The sequence below is a fragment of the Centropristis striata genome, chromosome 23 (genome assembly GCF_030273125.1).
Source record: "Centropristis striata isolate RG_2023a ecotype Rhode Island chromosome 23, C.striata_1.0, whole genome shotgun sequence".
Classification (NCBI taxonomy): Eukaryota; Metazoa; Chordata; class Actinopteri; order Perciformes; family Serranidae; genus Centropristis; species Centropristis striata.
The window spans coordinates 4,289,782-4,308,514 of NC_081539.1; the positions used below are offsets into that span (position 1 = coordinate 4,289,782).

The window sequence follows — 18,733 nt, forward strand, 5'->3', positions numbered from 1 at the left end:
TCAAAATGTTGATCCAGTGAGACAAAATGACAAAATAATATCAGGTGAGGCTGTGCTGAAAAAAATAATAATACCAGCATAGAATGATAAACATTTTTTAAGTCGTTTATACAGGAAAAATAGTCAAAACCCATGAAAATAGCCCCAAACTCCAAAGAGTTAATGTTGTAATACATTTGACACATTGTTGTTATAAGAAAAGAAACTTAATGCAACTTTTTTTTTCATCTTTATACAGTGGCACTGTAACTGGACGTGTACTTCCAGTCACATAACACATTGCTGAAGATCCACATGGTGTGAAAGTTGCAGTACAATATAACACATTGTGGATTTGTGTATAAATCAGTGTTGACAGGGAGGTAGCATGTGTGTGTCACATGTCAGATAAATGATGAATCCCAGTCGGAGGAATGGACCAATGACTGTAGGGAATGTAACATGACTGTGCTGGTATTCTGTGTTATAATGCATGACAGTATATCAGGATGAAGAGTGAAGGTTAACATGCAGCGTCTGCACATAGAGACAGAAACGTCTCACAGTGATGTTTGAACAGAGAGCACTGAGTTTACAGCCGTAAATATAACCATGCTTATTCAACACTGTCTTGTTCTGGATTACTAATAGTTTGGCTGCTACATTGACACATATACACCAAGTGACTTTTCTGTTAGAACAAGGGCCAAAAGATGCATGTTCCTGCAAATGTTTCACAATAAAAGCCTTGTTAACTCTATGGAGTCTTATAGGGCTATTTTGTCCATTTTTTTTATTCTTTTCGTGTCTTTGTAAGTCTTTTTGTGTGTTTTTTTTGGTCATTTTGTGTCTGTTGTTGTGTCTTTTTTAGTTATTTTGTGTTTGTTTTTTTGTCATTTTGTGTCTTCTGTGGGGTTTTTTGGTCATTCTGTCTTCTCATTTTGTGTCTTTTTTGGTCATTTTATGTCTTTTTTTAGTCATTTTGTGTCTTTTTTTTGCCATTTTGTGTCTTTTTTGGTCATTTTGTGTCTTTTTTAGTCATTATGTGTCTTTTTTGGTCATTTTGTGTCTTTCTTTTGTCATTTTGTGCCTTTTTTTTGTCATTTTGTGTCTTTTTTAGTCCTTGCAAATCTAACATATAAGAGGGTTCCATCCAGTTCTATCATTTTATACTAAATCTATTTGAGCTTGTCTCCAGTTTTACTTGGTATATCATCATCAAACTGAAACTGGCCTCATGGAGTTTACAGCCAGAACTTTAGAGGTAAATCTACAGTAGGGCTCCACGCTGCTTTGTTTTAACTTCATTTGTTAAGTCATGCTTTAGCGCTTTTGGAGACTCCAGAAACAAACATTAATCTCCATTAGTTAGGTGAATTATTCAGAATTCATTGCAAAACATAGAGAGTCTGATGTTTGTTTGGTACCTGATGGTGCGTTCAAGGTCTACACGAATGTCAGAATTTTAAACGTTATTCCGTGCTCCAAGTTCCAACTTTTAGTGTAAATTGAACACACCATAAGGCGGTAGGTTAGACCCACCTTCAAAATAAATCAAACACGTGTAGCTTTTCATATATATTCTATATTTATTCTCAGACTTTTAATATATATTCTCAGGTTTCAATATATATTCTCAGGTTTTGAATCCATATATATAATAATTTCCTGAACGGCATGCCATAATATGTATATATATATATGTGTGTGTGTGTGTGTGTGTGTGTGTGTATACGTACATATAAAAACTACATTTTTTACATATCTATAACTGCTCCATACTATAATCTGTTGTAACATCTGTCTTTCTTCAGATCAATCACACATGACTGCACTTTAATTTATCTTTTCTGTTATAAAACAGTTATTATCTCTTATAGAACCTCCCTAACTCCAAATACATCATCTGACTGGTTGACTGGTGGGTAAATGGCCAGCTGCTCACAATAAATGCTGTCATACAAATTCTCCATGATAAATAAGCAGTGACATGTTTATTTATGTGGTGCTAGTGTTCAAAGTAGCACCTGTTAGCCTGAACATGCAACTTATGTCACAGGGGACAAACAGGTTCATGTCCATTACAAGTAAAAGGTGGAGCTATGTTTGGTATTTTCAGCATCTCTTCCTCATGAAGCTGTCTGTCTCTTTGTCACTGCAGGGTATTTTTATAAAACAAGATGTGGGAAGTCATTTCTAAAACAAGCAGCTGCCAAACTGACTTTACAGCTGCACGTGACATGTGTCATCCTCATTTCAAAATGCTGGTTGTACAACCAATCAAAATACAAAATTTGGATGCGACTGTTTGGATGCCAGTTTCAGTTTGATGATGATATACCAAGTAAAACTGGAGACAAGCTCAAATATATTTAGTATAAAATGATAGAACTGGATGGAACCCTCTTATATGGTAGATTTGACACCTTTGTTCACATTTGACACATTTTAAATTCTTTATTGAGCATGATAGTGTTTTGAAAGTAAAAAAAACATTTTATGTTGAACTAAAGGACTAAAAAAGACACAAAATGACCAAAACAAGACACAGAATGATTAAAAAAAGACACAAAATGACTAAAAAAGACATAAAATGATTAAAAAAGACACAAAATGACTTAAAAAAAGGGACACAAAATGACTAAAATAAGACATAAAAGGACAAGAATGACAGAATGACCAAAAAAACAGAAGACACAAAATGACAAAAAAAGACACAAAATGATTTAAAAAGACACAAAATGACTAAAAAAAGACATAAAATTACCAAAAAAAGGACACAAAATGACCAAAAAAGACAGAATGACCAAATAAAACCCCACAGAAGATACAAAATGACAAAAAAAGACACAAAATGGCAAAAAAAGACGCAAAAAAAGACACGAAAAAGACATGCAAATGATTCAATAATGGACAAAATAGCCCAAGACTCCATACAGTTAATCTAAGGTCTTAACAAAAAACAGAAACAAGTTGTTTTCTTTTTTAGATGCCAACATTTTGGACACATTTCAGTCCGGTTTCAGCACTGAGTCAGAGTAATAAATGACTCAGAACAATCTCCAGACTCTAGAAATCATGCCATTTGAATTTGATAGGACCAAATCTGCTGCAAGTAAGGCCATACAGTGCCATAAAGATTAGTTTCAGTTGTGACTTATAATTGATAATATAAACAATAAATTACGTTTTTCAGATATGAAATATGTTGATTTATTTTATGAACTAAAAAAATCAAATAACTATTATACTGTGAACCTGTGGGACGGGGGAATATGTGTATATGTATATGCGTTCAAGGTCTACACTAATGTCAGAATTTTCAACGTTGTTCCGAGCTCCAAGTTCTGACTTTCAGTGTAAATTGAACACAACAAAAGGCGTTACGGTAAGAACGTGTTAGCCCCACCGTCAAAATAAAAGCAAACACATGTAGCTTTCAAAATAAGAGCACTTGGATGTGTTAGCAGAATCCACCACAGAATGTACAAGAAGACTGTCAAAATAAGACGCCTTAAATAAAATATAGAAGAAACCTTATTCTCCTTTACAATAATTCATTAAAAAATGCAATGATTAAGATGGAATAGTGACATTAGAATGTGTGAGAGGCACCAAATTTAGGCTTTTAGGACAAAAATGTTCAGGGTGATGAAAGGAGGAGAGATGTTTTTGGGTCCTGCTTCAAGTCAGTAAATTTGTTTGGCTGCACTGGGAATTTCATGTACAAACTTCTTTTTATTTATGTAAATATGTTGGTCGTTATTTATACTAAAGCTCATATAAAAATGAATAAATAAAACATATTTGGGTTAAGGCATGGAGTGGAAAAATAACTCATTGAGTTGAAATCATTTCCTGACAGCTTCGCCCCCCAGTTCAATAATCCCATCTGATCTCCTGCTGTGAACATTTGCAGACAGAACCAGTTCCAGTGTCCTTGACAGTCCACACTGTCAGTACACGTTTGTTCTAAATACCATATTGTATATTGCAGGCGCTTATATTTTTACACATTGAAGCTCAGCCCCTTCACACACCCACACACATACCGACTAAAATCAGCCTTTTACCCACACGTGGCCCGGGCACGGCAGCCATGGCACACAGGGAAGACAGTTGGTATGCATTAGTCAGCTTGGAGTCAGAAAGAACTTCCCAAAGTACAACTGTGAGGAATACAACATCATTAATACAATAATCAAATAATCACAGCTCAAAAACAGCAGTAACATCGCCTTAGGCACATATGCTTAAAACCCTCTGGAGTCTCCAAAAGCTCCAAATAATCCAGACTTCTTCATCACATCCAGACTAGAAAACAAAGCAGCGTGGAGCCCTACTGTACATTTACCTCTAAAGTTCTGGCTGTAAACTCCATGAGGCCAGTTTCAGTTTGATGATGATATACCAAGTAAAACTGGAGACAAGCTCAATATTTGAAACCTTTGTTCACATTTGCAACATTAAAAAATCTTTATTGAGCATGATAGTGTTTTGAAAGTTTAAAAAAAGATGCAAAATCACATTTTATGTTGGACTAAAAAAAGACACAAAATGACCAAAAAAAGACACAAAATGACAAAAAAAGACACAAAATGACCAAAAAAAGACAAAATGAGAAGACAGAATGAAAAAACCCACAGAAGACACAAAATGACTAAAAAAGACACAAAATAACTAAAAAAGACACAACAGACACAAAAAGACACAAAATGAGATGACAAAATGACAAAAAAAAAAACACAGAAGACACAAAATGACAAAAAAAAAGACACAAAATTACTAAAAAAGACACAAAAAAGACATGAAAAGGATTCAATAATGGACAAAGTAGCCCTATGAGGCTCCATAGAGTTAAAGGTATATATGTTGTATTCTGTCTCACTGAAGTTCTCCTGTTTTAGCTCCTGGGCTCAACAAGCCTTCTCCTCAATGTATTTTCAAAAGAGAAGGTTGCTGTCATGAAAAGCTACTTCCATAAACACATAAAGGTCTAAGTTTTAGTGGTAGATGTTAGAAAGAAGAAGGAGGCGTGACTGGAGGTCACCCTGCTGGTTAGCATGTCCACCTGTTGGCACTATGTTGTTCTGATCTCACACGGCTGAAAATAGAGACGCTGTCCTGGTCACAGCTGGACCAACCAGCACTGTGGACTCCACACAGGCTCCATGTCTGTCAGGTGACACTTGCTAATGAAAAAAAAAGCTGATGATGGGTAGAAAACCCTCAACTCTATCAATCACATCGGATTAACATTTAGTCAGGCATGCACACCTTGAAATGTGTGAAATACAGTCAAACACAACTGGATTTAGACATAGTGTGTTGTGTTTTGAGGTGTGTTCTTAGTCTAAGCTATCGTAGAAACATTTTGTTTTGTATATCGTATGGCTGTGGTGGTGGATGGGTCAAACAAATGGCAGACTTTCACCCAGGTGAAAACAAAAGTAAACCATTTTCAACCCTCTATGGTACGGTGTTGAACACACAGAAATCACACAAAATATACAAAAAACCTAGCCTAACGAACCAGCCGTTCATTTCTCCATAGAGGAGGTGTGGTTTACGATCCTCCGGAGCCGTTTATTGGGCGCTACGAATGTCTATCATAAGCGTCTGTAGGTAGCTCTTAGCCAATCAGATCAGTTATACCAGATGACGTAGTAGAGCGACAGAAATTGATGTTTACATAGCCGGACTAGCCCATCTCTACTTTGAGACTAAAATGCTCAATTCTGCTTCTGCAACGTTTTACTGCAGCATGTTCTGACTCACAGTCTGCCGGTAGTGTTGGTGTGTGTGTGTGTGTGTGTGTGTGTTGCTTGCTGCTTTGCTTCTCCAGTTCTCGCTTTCTGCAAGATTATTTATTTTTACGCTTTATCCCCCCTCATGTCATTCAGCCACACATCCACTGATTTTATGGTCAATAGACGAGCTGCTGGGGGTCTCTGGGGGCTCCGCTGTCCCCCGGCTCGTAGCCAGATCACCGTGGTTACAGCAGCTAGCGGTAGCGGGGCTAGTTGGTAGATTAGGCTTTGGCCAAATCCTGTCGCAAGCATTAAGGCTAAAACATCCTTTTTCGTGGTGAAACAGGAGTGTAAAGTCAAACGTTGTTCTTCTTTTAAAATCAACTGTCGCTCTATTTAAACTATTTTGAAACACCGTCAGCTAGATCGAAAGAGAGCTTGGCATTTGCTGCAGCCATGTTGGATCCGTTAGAAAAATATAAAACTACAAGCTTCCATCTGTCCAGTAGTACGCGTCATCGTCTTGCCGTCCCTCCCCGTTCTGTGATTGGATCCTAAAACAGGGCTAAGAAACCTCGGAGGTTCGAAATGAAATTTGAGCGCGCAAGGCAGTATGGGTATACCCAGGCTACAAAAAGACACAAAAAGACAAACAAAAAACCCCCCACAAAAAAACATAAAAACACAAAAAATACACAAAACAAAAAACACACATAAAAACGCACAAAAAACATTAAACACAAAATATTGCATTAAAAATGCATTGAAATGCTGAATGCACACTTATTATTTTTTTCATTTTGACTTACTGGATATATATTTTGAACGCAAAAAAACCCACAAAAAATACAAAAAACACACAAAAAAACCCATAAAAAACTATATAATTTTTGTCATGAAATGACAAAAAACACACAAAAACACACACAAAATGACAAAAAAACCCCACTAAAAACAGGAAAACAAAAAAAACAAAAAAACACATAAAAACGCAAAAACATTAAACACAAAAGATTGCATTAAAAATGCATTGAAATGCTGAATGCATACTGCAAAATTCAAAAAAGAATCTCTGCAAAACCTTCAGTAATATCATGTTAGACTTGGTCAAGGTGCTTTTAACCTTTGCTGAAAAAGAGCTGACGCGCTAAATGAGACATGGAAACTTCTTGAAAAGCCAAAACTTTAGAGGGAAGCTGAACGCAGCAGGACTCTCTGAGCTTTCTTGGACTCCGGAGGGTTAACAAGGTGAGAACCGTCCCTGCAGCGTGTGTCTGTGGTGTTGTGCTAATGTACATGCTAACATGCTAACAGAGGACAAAGGGAAAGCAGCCAACCTGAGCCTGTTGGTGCTGTTACAGCACTAGAACTTACAGTAAGTCCAGAGCTCTAGTTAGCTTAAAATACTGTCACTGGCATCCACAAGCTGTTTGGACAGTTTCCAAAGCAATTTGGCTCACAGACATTTTGTTGGTGTTTGTTGAATGGTCGACATAATCCACAATTAATGCCACCATCAATGGTTGTATTGTGATAAAAATGGTTTATGGGATGGTCTGAACCAGTGATGCCAGATTGGTTTGATGTTTTCCAGCACAATAAATGCTCAAAATTAGCCCAAACTAACAAAAAAAACACACCCAAAGATAATAATCTATGCAAATCAGTAAGAAAAACAATACAAACAGTTTTTGTGTCTTATCAAAATAATAAAACAAGTGTTTACAAATGTACTAGAACCATGCAATGATTTAACACCCTATAATGTAATGCTAAAATGTCCGTCCTCTGCCCTAAAAATGAAAATGATAATAATAATAACAAAGAGATATCTCAAGAAAGAAAAATAAGAGTTTTCACCTAATTTCCTTTTTGTCGTTAACATTCACACAATCTGTGTTTTTGCGTAAGATGGGCTTGTTACTTCAATAGCAACGTCTTCTGCTTAAATTGTTGGAAGTGTTCGTGCTCACTAATAAAAAAAAGACACAAAATTATTAAAAAAGACAAAAAAATGATTTAAAAAAGACAAAAAATTATTTAAAAAAAAGACAAAATTATTTAAAAAACACACAAAATGACCAAAAAAGACACAAAATTACTAAAAAAAAAGACACAATATTATTTAAAAAGGACAAAAAATTATTTAAAAAACACACAAAATGACCAAAAAAGACACAACTTTACTAAAAAAAAGACACAAAATTGCTAAAAAAAAAAAAAAAAAGACACAAAATTACTAAAAAAACAAAAAAAACAAAATTACAACAAAAAAAAGACACAAAATTATTTAAAAAAAAACACCATTTTTTTTAAAGACACAAAATAACTTTGTCACTACTTCTTCTGCCTGTAGTTGAGATTAAACCCTTCAGGTCTTCTCTCGGGGCTCTTTCCATGGTCCCTGCCAGACTTGTGTCCCAGTGACTTGACCCCAATACCTCCAGCCTGTCTGACCAGTCAGACCAGCTCCTCCTCACTCCTAATCCCTGCTCCTCCTCTTAATCTGATCTCTGATGGATTAACAGCACACAGGCAGCAGCACAAGCTTCACTAGTCTAGACCAGAGTTTATAAACACCAACGTATCAATGAGATAATGGCCCGTTCAGTGATTGACTCCATTCAGATATGTGGTTCTAATATTCCATCCTGGAAAAAAACATATATATGGATGGATGGATAGGCTTTTTTGTTATTATATAGCAAATGTGTTAACAAACACTTGACTGACTAGCAGACACATAGCAACGTCATCAGTCACGTGGTGTTGTGTTTCTGATGTCTAATACTCACTCTCCCTTTAGCTTTGGTTTAGTGCCTCAAAGCCAAAGATCATTTTCATTTTCCTGTTTGTGTACAGAATCAATAAATTGTGAGTTTAAGTGGCCTTAACCCAAATATGTTTTATTCAAACATTTTTATATGAACTGTAGTGTAAACAACAACCAACATATTTGCATAAATAATTACATTATCTGTCCAGTCTGTCAAGTCTTGTTGCACCCAGGATTTTCTGAGACTATGATTGGGGGACCTGAACAAAGTAGGGGTCCAGGAGCATGGTCCCTCTGAGAACATTTTCACCCTAAAAGCCTAAATTTGGTGCCTCTCGCACATTCTAAAGCCACTATTCCATCTTAATCATTGCATTTTTTAATGAGTTATTGTAAAGGAGAATAAGGGTTCTTATATGTTTTATTTAAGGCGTCTTATTTTGACAGTCTTCTTGTAAATTCTGTGGTGGATTCTGCTAACACATCCATGTGCTCTTATATTGAAAGCTACATGTGTTTGCTTTTATTTTGAAGGAGGGTATAACACATTCTTACATACTGCCTTATAGTGTTCAATTTACACTAAAAGTTGGAACTTTGATGGGGGGGAACCAAACAAAGTAGGAGGGTCTTGGGGCATGCCAGAGAACATTTTCACCCTAAAAGCCTAACTTTGGTGCCTCTCACACATTCTAATGCCACTATTCCATCTGAATCATTGCATATTTTAAGGAATTATTGTAAAGGAGAATAAGGGTTCTTCTATGTTTTATTTTAGGCGTCATATTTTGACAGGTTTTTTTTGTAAATTCTGTGGTGGACTCTGCTGACACACCCATGTGCTCTTATTTTGAAAGCTACATCTGTTTGCTTTTATTCTGAAGGTGGGTCTAACACGTTCTTGGATTATGCTACGGCAAACATAAATCGCTTCCTTTATTAACCCTAATAGGACACTCATTGAAATACTTGCAAATTCCAAATTTCAGCCCTAGAGAATATTGGAGGATATTACATACAGCCAGAATGTGTCTGACTGTGGAATGTGAAAAAAAACAAAAACATACGGACCCGGGGGAGGGAGGTGATATTTTGAGAAAAAAGTTTACGAGATTAAAGTGGCAAATCTATGAGGAAAAAAATATGCAGATTTATGAGATTTGCACGCAGATTTGCCACTTTAAATCTCTTAAATCTGCAGCTTTTTTTTCTTGTATATTTGCCACTTTAATCTAGTAAATTTGCTACTTTTTACTCGAAATATTACTGGAAGAAATCCATGTGGTTCTATGACCTCACAGAGAGACATGGGGACCTCTGATATCCATTGAAGTTACCAAATATAGTTCTTCGCCAGATAAAGGGTTGTAGAACCTGATAATGTAATAAATTCCCGATAATGTAATAAAAATCTGCACTTGAGTCCATTGAAAATGTAATAAAACCTGATAATGTAATAACTTCCCGATAATGTAATAAAGTGCATTTCCCAATAATGTAATAGACTTTTTACCAATAATGTAATAAAGTATAACACCAAGCACCTTTAGATCTCAAGAAGCTGTTGAATGCATTCGTTGTCATGGATACCTCGTTTGTGAAAAACGGATGAACGGGTCAAAAGTGAATAAAGATTCAACTTTGACCTGTTGGTGGCGCTAGAGCTCTGGAGCTAGAGTTGATACACAGTATCACCACTTGAACCCAAGTAATGGTGGTCTGCTGTTAAGTTATTACAATATTGGGGAATTATTACATTATCAGGACTTGAGAAATGAAGGCTAACCTGATAATGTAATAACCTCCATTAATGTTATACTTTATTACATTATTGGTAAAAAGTGTATTACATTATTGGGAAATGCTCTTTATTACATTATCGGGGAAGTTATTACATTATCAGGTTTTATTACATTTTCAATGGACTCAAGTGCAGATTTTTATTACATTATCGGGGTTATTACATTATCGGGAATTTATTACATTAGAACTGGTCTCACAGGAATCCGTGAAATAGCCACGGAATCACTCAAATTTCCATGAAACTGACACGGATTTCGCTACAATGCAAGTTAATATGCATTGTCATATCCCGTGGCTATTCCATGGATATTTGTTCCTATTGGTTTGTTCCAAGTCACGTGACTTTCAAGGTCCCGGCGGTCAGAACAAAAAACATGGCGGACAGTTCTCTCATTTTTAGTGAAAAAATCTATATTTTGACTTAGGTTCTGCATAAAAATGGTTTTTGATCACATTTCTAACGAGAAATATATGTTTTATTTTCTAAATATCCACTCAGTGAATGTACATAATCACTTTGTATGTTGGAATAGCCACGGGATATGACTGTCATTAACTTGCATTGTAGCGAAATCCGTGTCAGTTTCACGGAAATTTGAGTGATTCCGTGGCTATTCCACGGATTCCTGTGAGACCAGGTTCGATAATGTAATAACCTCCCATTAATGTTATACTTTATTACATTATTGGCAAAAAAAAAAAAGTGTATTACATTATTTGGAAATGCACTTTATTACATTATCAGGTCTTATTACATTTTCAATGGACTCCAGTGCAGATTTTTATTACATTATCGGGGTTATTACATTATCGGGAATTTATTACATTAGAACCTGGTCTCACAGGAATCCGTGGAATAGCCACGGAATCACTCAAATTTCCGTGAAACTGACACGAATTTCGCTACAATGCAAGTTAATGACACCTTCAAGGTTCCGGCGGTCTGAACAAAAAACATGTTCTCTCATTATAAGTGAAAAAAAAAAATCAATATTTTGACTTAGTTTCTGCATAAAAATGGATTTTGATCACATTTCTAGCGAGAAATAAATGTTTTATTTTTATCAGGTTCTACAAGGGTTATATAAGAAATCACAAGAATCTTAGTTCATGCTGGATGTACTTTTCTATGAAGACAACAGCAGTGACTGCAGGTCCTGACAGGTGTGACATGACTTCTCTACTTTAGGATCTCTGCCACATGTGCTGAAATGCTGAGATGACTGGGATGAGTGGGAAGGAAAAAGGGCGCTGGGAGGTGACTGGTTTTCTGCCGGCGGCCCAGAACAACAGCATGTATGTGGGCGTGAAGGAATGTGTGTCCGTGTACGTGCATTAATTACACCCAAACACATGCAATGTTCATGTTGACAGCTTGTCACTGTCAAAGATCTCCCTGGTTCGTGTGATAAATATCATTTTCCCGAAGAGCGTGAAAACATCACGAAATGTCATTATGTGCTGTTTGTGTGAGTGTGTTCATCCTGTTAGTTGAAGCCAGACCCCTGTTGGGAGGCAGAACCAGCCGACAGCTTAAAGGAATTAAAAGATTACAGAATCAAAAGACCCTCGTGGCTCATTTTAGCTCTTGTAACAAGTTACCTCTGGATAACGGACTCAGTAGAAGTGGTTGACAACACAATGGTAATCTCTATCCACGGTCGTTTCCCTGATCTGACGGGAGCTTACACTCCTTGAAAGCCCTTCGCTTCAAATCGATGCTCTACGTTAGTTTGTGTGGCAGAAGCAGAAGCAAACAGTAAGAGTGATGCAGAGATCTACTCACCAAGTGTGTGAGCTGTGTGTGTCCTCGAGCAGGTGATAGCAGAGCGAGTGGGGAAGGTAGAGAGCCCACTTTCACAGCGAATTCAACATTACTGAGCCCGAGGTTCTGTCAGGAGATTGTGTAGGCTGAGAGAGACTCTGACTGACTAGGATGACTCTCTCTCTCTCTCTCTCTCTCTCTCTCTCTCTCTCTCTCTCTCTCTCTCTTTATCTGCTTCCTGTGAGTCTGTCACAGAGCCCAACCATGTGCCTGAAATACCTCAGCCAAACAAATGCCACACAAATGTGCGCCTGCATGCATGTACAGACCTCCAAAAAATCTGTTCCCTCACTGGTAAATATGGTATATTAACCCTCTGGAGAGAGACTTCTTCATGACTTTGCAATGTAAAAATGAAGAAGCATCGAGCCCTGCTGTCAGCTTTTACAGAAGTTTCCATGTCCAATTTTTAATGCATCAATGCTGTTTCAGCAAAGGTAAATTTTTTAAAAAGAAACATCTTGACCTAGTGGAAGTTTTTGCAGGTTTTTCACATTTTGCAGTTTGCTTTCAGCATTTTTAATGCAATATTTTGGTTTTTTTGTGTTATTTTTGTCAATTTTTGTGTTTTTTTTGTGTTTTTATGGGTGGTTTTTGTAAAGAAAATGTATGTGTTTTCGGTGTGTTTTTTGTAATTTTTTGGGTGGTTTTTGTAAAGAAAATGTATGTGTTTTAAGTGTGTTTTTGTGTGTTTTGATGTGTGTTTTTTGTAATTTTTTGGGTGGTTTTTGTAAAGAAAATGTATGTGTTTTTGGTGTGTTTTTGTGTGTTTTAAGTGGGGTTTTATGTGTGTTTTTTGTCATTTTTGGGTGTTTTTTGTAAAGAAAATGTATGTGTTTTCGGTGTGTTTTAAGTGTGTTTTTATGCGTGTTTTTTGTAATTGTTTTGGGTGTTTTTTGTAAAGAAAATGTATGTTTTCGGTGTGTTTTTGTGTGTTTTAAGTGTGTTTTATGTGTGTTTTAAGTGTGTTTTAAGTGTGTTTTTTGTAATTTTTTGGGTGTTTTTGTAAAGAAAATGTATCTGTTTTCGGTGTGTTTTTGTGTGTTTTAAGTGGGTTTTTATGTGTGTTTTTTGTAATTTTTTGGGTGGTTTTGGTAAAGAAAATGTATCTGTTTTCGGTGTGTTTTTGTGTGTTTTAAGTGGGTTTTTATGTGGGGGTTTTTATTTTAAAAAATGTGATTTTTGTAATGTTGTGTGTGTGTGTTTTTGTGTGTTTTCTTGTGTTGAAAATGTTGATCCAGTAAGTCAAAATGAAAAAAATAATAATCAGGTCATATAGGTGACGTTGTGCTGAAAACCATGATATCAACATGGCAGGGTGAACACTTTTTAAGTGGTTTATACAGGCAGAATGAAAAGGAGTCAAAACCTGACAAAATAGCCCTAAACTCCAAAGGGTTAAATAATAAACATGTATAAGATAGTGCTCCAAGCAGTGTTGTTTTCGTCAACGATGACGATGACGAAATCATTTCGTTGACGCCACTTTTTTTCATGACGATAACAAGACGGTGACGAGATAAACATGGCTCTTTGATGACTAAAACATGACGAGACTTGTGTGAGTTTTCGTTGACGAGACGAGAATGGACGAAAATGTTAGCGGGTGGTCTGTCAGACGTTTAAAATGCATGACATCTCTGGTTATTGTGCCTGTCAATTAAAACCTCAAAAGTATCTGCTGCTGCATTCTGTCCTTGTTTGGGCACGCCCACCACCTGCATGCAGCGCACAACGTGCTCAGCACGTCACACTGTTTTCATTCATCACAGACAATGGACCATGATGGCGGCAGTTTCAACACAGGGGCTTGGTGGCCGCAAACGTAGAGACGACATATGGGTGTATTTTAAATATAACCCAGCAGAAAATAAAACGGAGTGTATTGTGAAGGAAGATGGTGACAAATGTGGCCACAAAGTAGGCGGAAAAAATACGACCAACCTTAAGCGGCACCTGAAGGCTCGTCACAAGGATATTTTTTCAAAGGTAAGTTACAAGTGTTGTTAACATATCTTATAGCCTACTTAACGTTACAATGTTACTCGACAATCGGCTCATGATAAATTTCATAGTAAGCTTATAAATTAGTAAGTTTTCCACATACTCCTGGCGCAAATGGGCTGCTAACTTCAGGCTAAAAATAGCTTTTGTTATGCTAACGTCAATTCGTGTTACTTTAGCAGCATGTTTAGCCATGTTTACATTCAGTCAGTGACGGCGTGGTCATCTCTTTGTGTGTTTATGTTCTGTCAGCACGTAACTTGATATGTTAAACAGGTCGAGTTACTTTTATACATAGAGTCTGCTAGCTTTAGCCCTAAAAGCAGTTGTTGTGCAGTACAGTAAAGTACAGATGCATTATAATTTGGCCGCTGCTCAGAATTAAAGATCAGAAAGCTTGAGTACAGGGTCAGTTAATAAGCTGTGTATTTTTGTTTTGCTTGTTTGATAGTTAAGACCATTCTATTTTCTTAACATGGTAGTATTTTGACTATTTTTCATAGTATTTTTAATGATATACCTACATTTGACTGTTTTGTATTCAACTGTAAACCTTTACAGGAGGTGTACGTTGTATACAGAGATAGAGTAATTGTATCCCTTCTTTGTTTTTTCCTCAACCAGATCCCAGAGACCAGCACTCCTAAAGAGAAACCTGGTGGTCCAAAAAACAACAGGGCACAGTCATCTATCCCAGCAGCCTTCGCCGCAGCATCCAAATATAAGTCAGACTCCCTGGAACAACGTGCCAAAGAACAGGCGATCGCTCTTTGGATTGGACGTACTGGTCTACCTGCTTGCACAGTTGAGGATGAAGATTTCATCCTCATGATGGAGACCTTTGATAAGAGGCTGACCATACCCAAAAGAACAAAAATAAACAACTTAGTTGACAAGATGTTTGATGATGAAAAACAAAAGTACAAAGAGAGGCTTGCCACAGCACGCAAAATAACAATTGGGCTGGACATATGGACCAAAAAAGGACTTACAGCATCATTTCTGGGAATTAGTGCATGCTTTTTTTGCACTGTGGAAAACAAAGCAAAGCACATATTGTTGAGACTTGACCAGATCACCCACCCACACACTGCAGAGTGTATAAAAACCAGTGTTGACCGATGCACAGAGGACTGGGGAATACCACAACACAAAATTCTGACAGTCATAACAGATAACGGAAGCAACATGATTGCAGCGTTCAAACCTAATGAATCGGATGCATCAGCCAGCTCCGAGGAAGAATCCTCCGAGACAAGTGACACTGAAGACTCTGAGGTGGTTGAAGACCAAAGGTAAATTATTTCAGTTTGCTGTTTATTAACAATTTCAGAATGTCAGTCACATTGAGTTACGCTAGGTTATAGTCACTTATAGCTATTGTTTATTGTATTGCATGGTGTTGTTCATGGCAATTTTACTAAATTTCCTATATTAGATTAATAAAGTGTCTTTTTCTCTTTGTTTTTGTCTTATCTATCTAGGTTTGGACACATAGACAGGACTCCCTGTGTTGTACACACACTGCAACTCGTGGTGAACATGATCCAGAAAGATGCAAGTGTCAGCCGACTGTTGGGCAAAGTTAGATCGCTTGTCAAGCTCTTCCGCAAGTCATCTGTGGCAACTGAGCGACTGCTGCAGCTGTGTCAACTAACTCTGGTCAAAGACTGCCCTACTAGATGGTCCAGCACATATCTGATGATATCACGGCTTCTGCAAATCAAGGACTCAGTAGTTCAAGTTGCAGATGGGATGAGCTGGGACTATCTACTGCCAAGTGAGTGGCAGAGGCTGACTGCTCTGAGAGATTTACTCGTCCCCTTCACTGAGCATACCCAGATGCTCCAGAGCGACACACAGTCTTTATCCCTTGTTGTGCCTGCCCTTCTGGACCTGCAGGGTCATCTGTCTGAGTTCCCCCATGCCCAGGGTTCTAGCTTCAAGGACCTAGCTTCCCTGGCAATGAAGATGAAGGCAAACATGGACAAGCGGTTCAGCTGCTTTCTTGATCACACTGACTCTAAGTTTTCACCCCTCACTGCTGCTGCATGCTTTCTCGACCCAACAGTTTCACCTGAAGCACTCCTTGAAAATGATGATGAGCAAATTACAGCGCTTCTGGAAAAAGCAGAAGAGTACATTGCTCAGTTGGTGCCACCAGTTGTACGGGAAGAGGAGGTTGAAGATGAGGAGCCAGAGGAGGAAGAAAAGGAATCAAAAGAGGGACCACAAAGAAAGCGGCCCAGATTCAAATTCTTGTCAAAAGCAAGCCGGCCATCCAGGTCTAGCTGCTCAAAGCCATGTGTCAAGGAGGAAATAAAGAAATTCAAGGAGCAGCTGTCACAGCCTACAAACGAAGAGACTGCCCTTGAATTTTGGGCTGCACAGGGAGATTCTGTTTATCCAAGCCTAAAACCTATCGCCTTAGATCTTCTGGCCATGCCAGCATCTCAAGCATTTGCTGAGAGAGTGTTTAGCATTACAGGTGACCTCACTCGTGGCCGTCGAAACAGAGCAAGAGCCATTTTAGAGCGAAGCGCTTTTCTGAAACTAAATCGAGGTCAGTAGGCTAATTTTGCTAACGGCAAGCTGTTACTGTTATTAGTACAGATACATATGTGATTGTGATATTCTGTTTGTTCTTGTTGTGAGACGGGCCCTCCTCTGATTTATATTAAACACTGCTGTTGTTTTTATTTATTGAATTTACTACATTGTTTACATTATTTACAGGGTGGTCTTATTTATTTTGTTCCAAAAACTTAAGAACATGTTTGTTTCATACATCCAAGTATGTATAACTCTCTTGTATAACTTACAGCCTACCTCACTGTACCTCAGGAATCTTTAATTATTTTATTACATTGTTTGCACAAGTTAGAGATGGAGTGGGGTTAGATGATGTCTGTTTTTACAAATAATGTTCTTCTTAATTGCACTGGCAGACAAGGCCAAGTTGAGCATATGTGTTCTTCATCCATCACTCATATTTTGGGCATGTGTTTGTTCATTGTACTTTAGCAAATTCTGAGAAATAAAGCCACAATTGCCGAAGTAGAATGTTTTTGTTTTGGGCTTTTTTGGAGTAATTAACATTGATTCCACGGTTACCACTTTCTGTGTGTAATGCACAATCCTTAGATCAGAAAGTATTTGCAGTTGGGTGGAAACCTTATATGTCTAAAACCATTCCTTTATTATTGTAATTATTGGTGAAAATAGCTGATCTGCAAAATCACAATGTGTTGAACTTATAGATCTGCTAGTATTTTCACAACTTGTGTGACACTGCCCAACCGCAATCTACAATACTTATTGACCTAAATTAATTTGTTAAAAGACTATACTTCTTTCTTTTCTTGACTAAAACTAGACTAAAACCTTTTTGATTTTTCGTCGACTAAAACTTGACTAAAACCTTTTTGACTTTTCGTCGACTAAAACTGGACTAAAACTATCACATATAGAAGTGACTAAAATTTGACTAAAACTAATAAGCATTTTAGTCCAAAAGACTAAGACTAAGACTAAATCTAAGATGGTTGTCAAAAACAACACTGGCTCCAAGATAGTGCCAATTAATATGACTGATCGTTATATCAGCTTGTGAATAATTCTCTCTTCCTGGTTAGCTGTCATGTAATCTGAGCCACCAGCTCTGTCCACAGACTTTACATTGAGATGACGTCACACACATGAATATACCCTTGGAGGCCCTTTCATTTTGCACAATACAAGAAAATAAAAGAGGGACCCACTCATAAAATCACTGCCATGCTGATAGAGCTGGGTAGATTTACAGTTTCATTGGTCTAGTCCAGTATAAAAGCTTAAACCTGGGTTGTTTTATGCAAACTGGCTGAACAGGCATTTTATTAAAAAATATTATAAAATAGAATAAGTTGCCTACATCAGTAGACAGACAACGTCACAGGGCTAATCCAATTTAACGGCCACCAAAGTATTTTTGGCAAACCGTTTTAGCATTTTAAAGTTTTTCATCTACGACAGAATGTCCCATCTGCCGATAAAATGACAAAATGGTAATCCAAAAAAACATACGAGGCCACATTTAAAAAATGTTTGTATAAATTACAGTACAGAAATAGGGCGTAAAATTAAAAATTGTATATCACCGTAGTAGACACTTTAAATTAAGGTAAATAGAAGAATAGCACAAAACGTTTACTTTTACTGTCATAAACTGTAGGAAACACATAGTTTTGCTGTAAAAATATAACATTTTCATGTAAAATTAATGGAGAAATACCATGATCTGTGAATTAATGACACAATTACCCTTATATGGGAATATTCAGTGTAAATTACAGTTTTAGCTGATATTTCCATTTAAATATAGATTAGAAAACCCACTAACTGTATTTTTTATGGTGAAGTTCCGGCAACCACAGCTGCAGGTATATTGCCGTAAATTTAACAGATTATGTTTTACAGTGAAGCTTTAATGGTACAAAAAACAGTTTTAACAGTTTAGTGTAAATTGAACACCATAAGGCGGTATGTAAGAACGCGTTAGACCCACCTTCAAAATAAAAGCAAACACATGTTGCTTTCAAAATAAGAGCATATGGA

At 37.0% G+C, this 18,733-nt stretch overlaps 2 protein-coding genes across 2 annotated transcripts in view; one reads left to right on the forward strand and one right to left on the reverse strand.

Moving 5' to 3' along the window:
- palmdb (palmdelphin b) overlaps positions 1-12,244 on the reverse strand; it is a 60,345-nt gene extending 48,101 nt beyond the window's left edge. The window contains exon 1 of the mRNA XM_059326920.1: positions 12,095-12,244. The gene's annotated coding sequence lies outside the window, so the exon portion shown is untranslated. The remainder of the gene's footprint in view (positions 1-12,094) is intronic.
- Positions 12,245-13,580: 1,336 nt separating this feature from the next.
- LOC131962209 (zinc finger BED domain-containing protein 4-like) lies at positions 13,581-16,901 on the forward strand. Its single transcript, XM_059327175.1, has 3 exons — positions 13,581-14,122; positions 14,762-15,432; positions 15,622-16,901. The coding sequence occupies exons 1-3, from the start codon at positions 13,856-13,858 to the stop codon at positions 16,706-16,708; spliced, it is 2,025 nt and encodes a 674-aa protein (XP_059183158.1). The 5' UTR covers positions 13,581-13,855; the 3' UTR covers positions 16,709-16,901.
- The last annotated feature ends 1,832 nt before the right edge of the window (positions 16,902-18,733 follow it).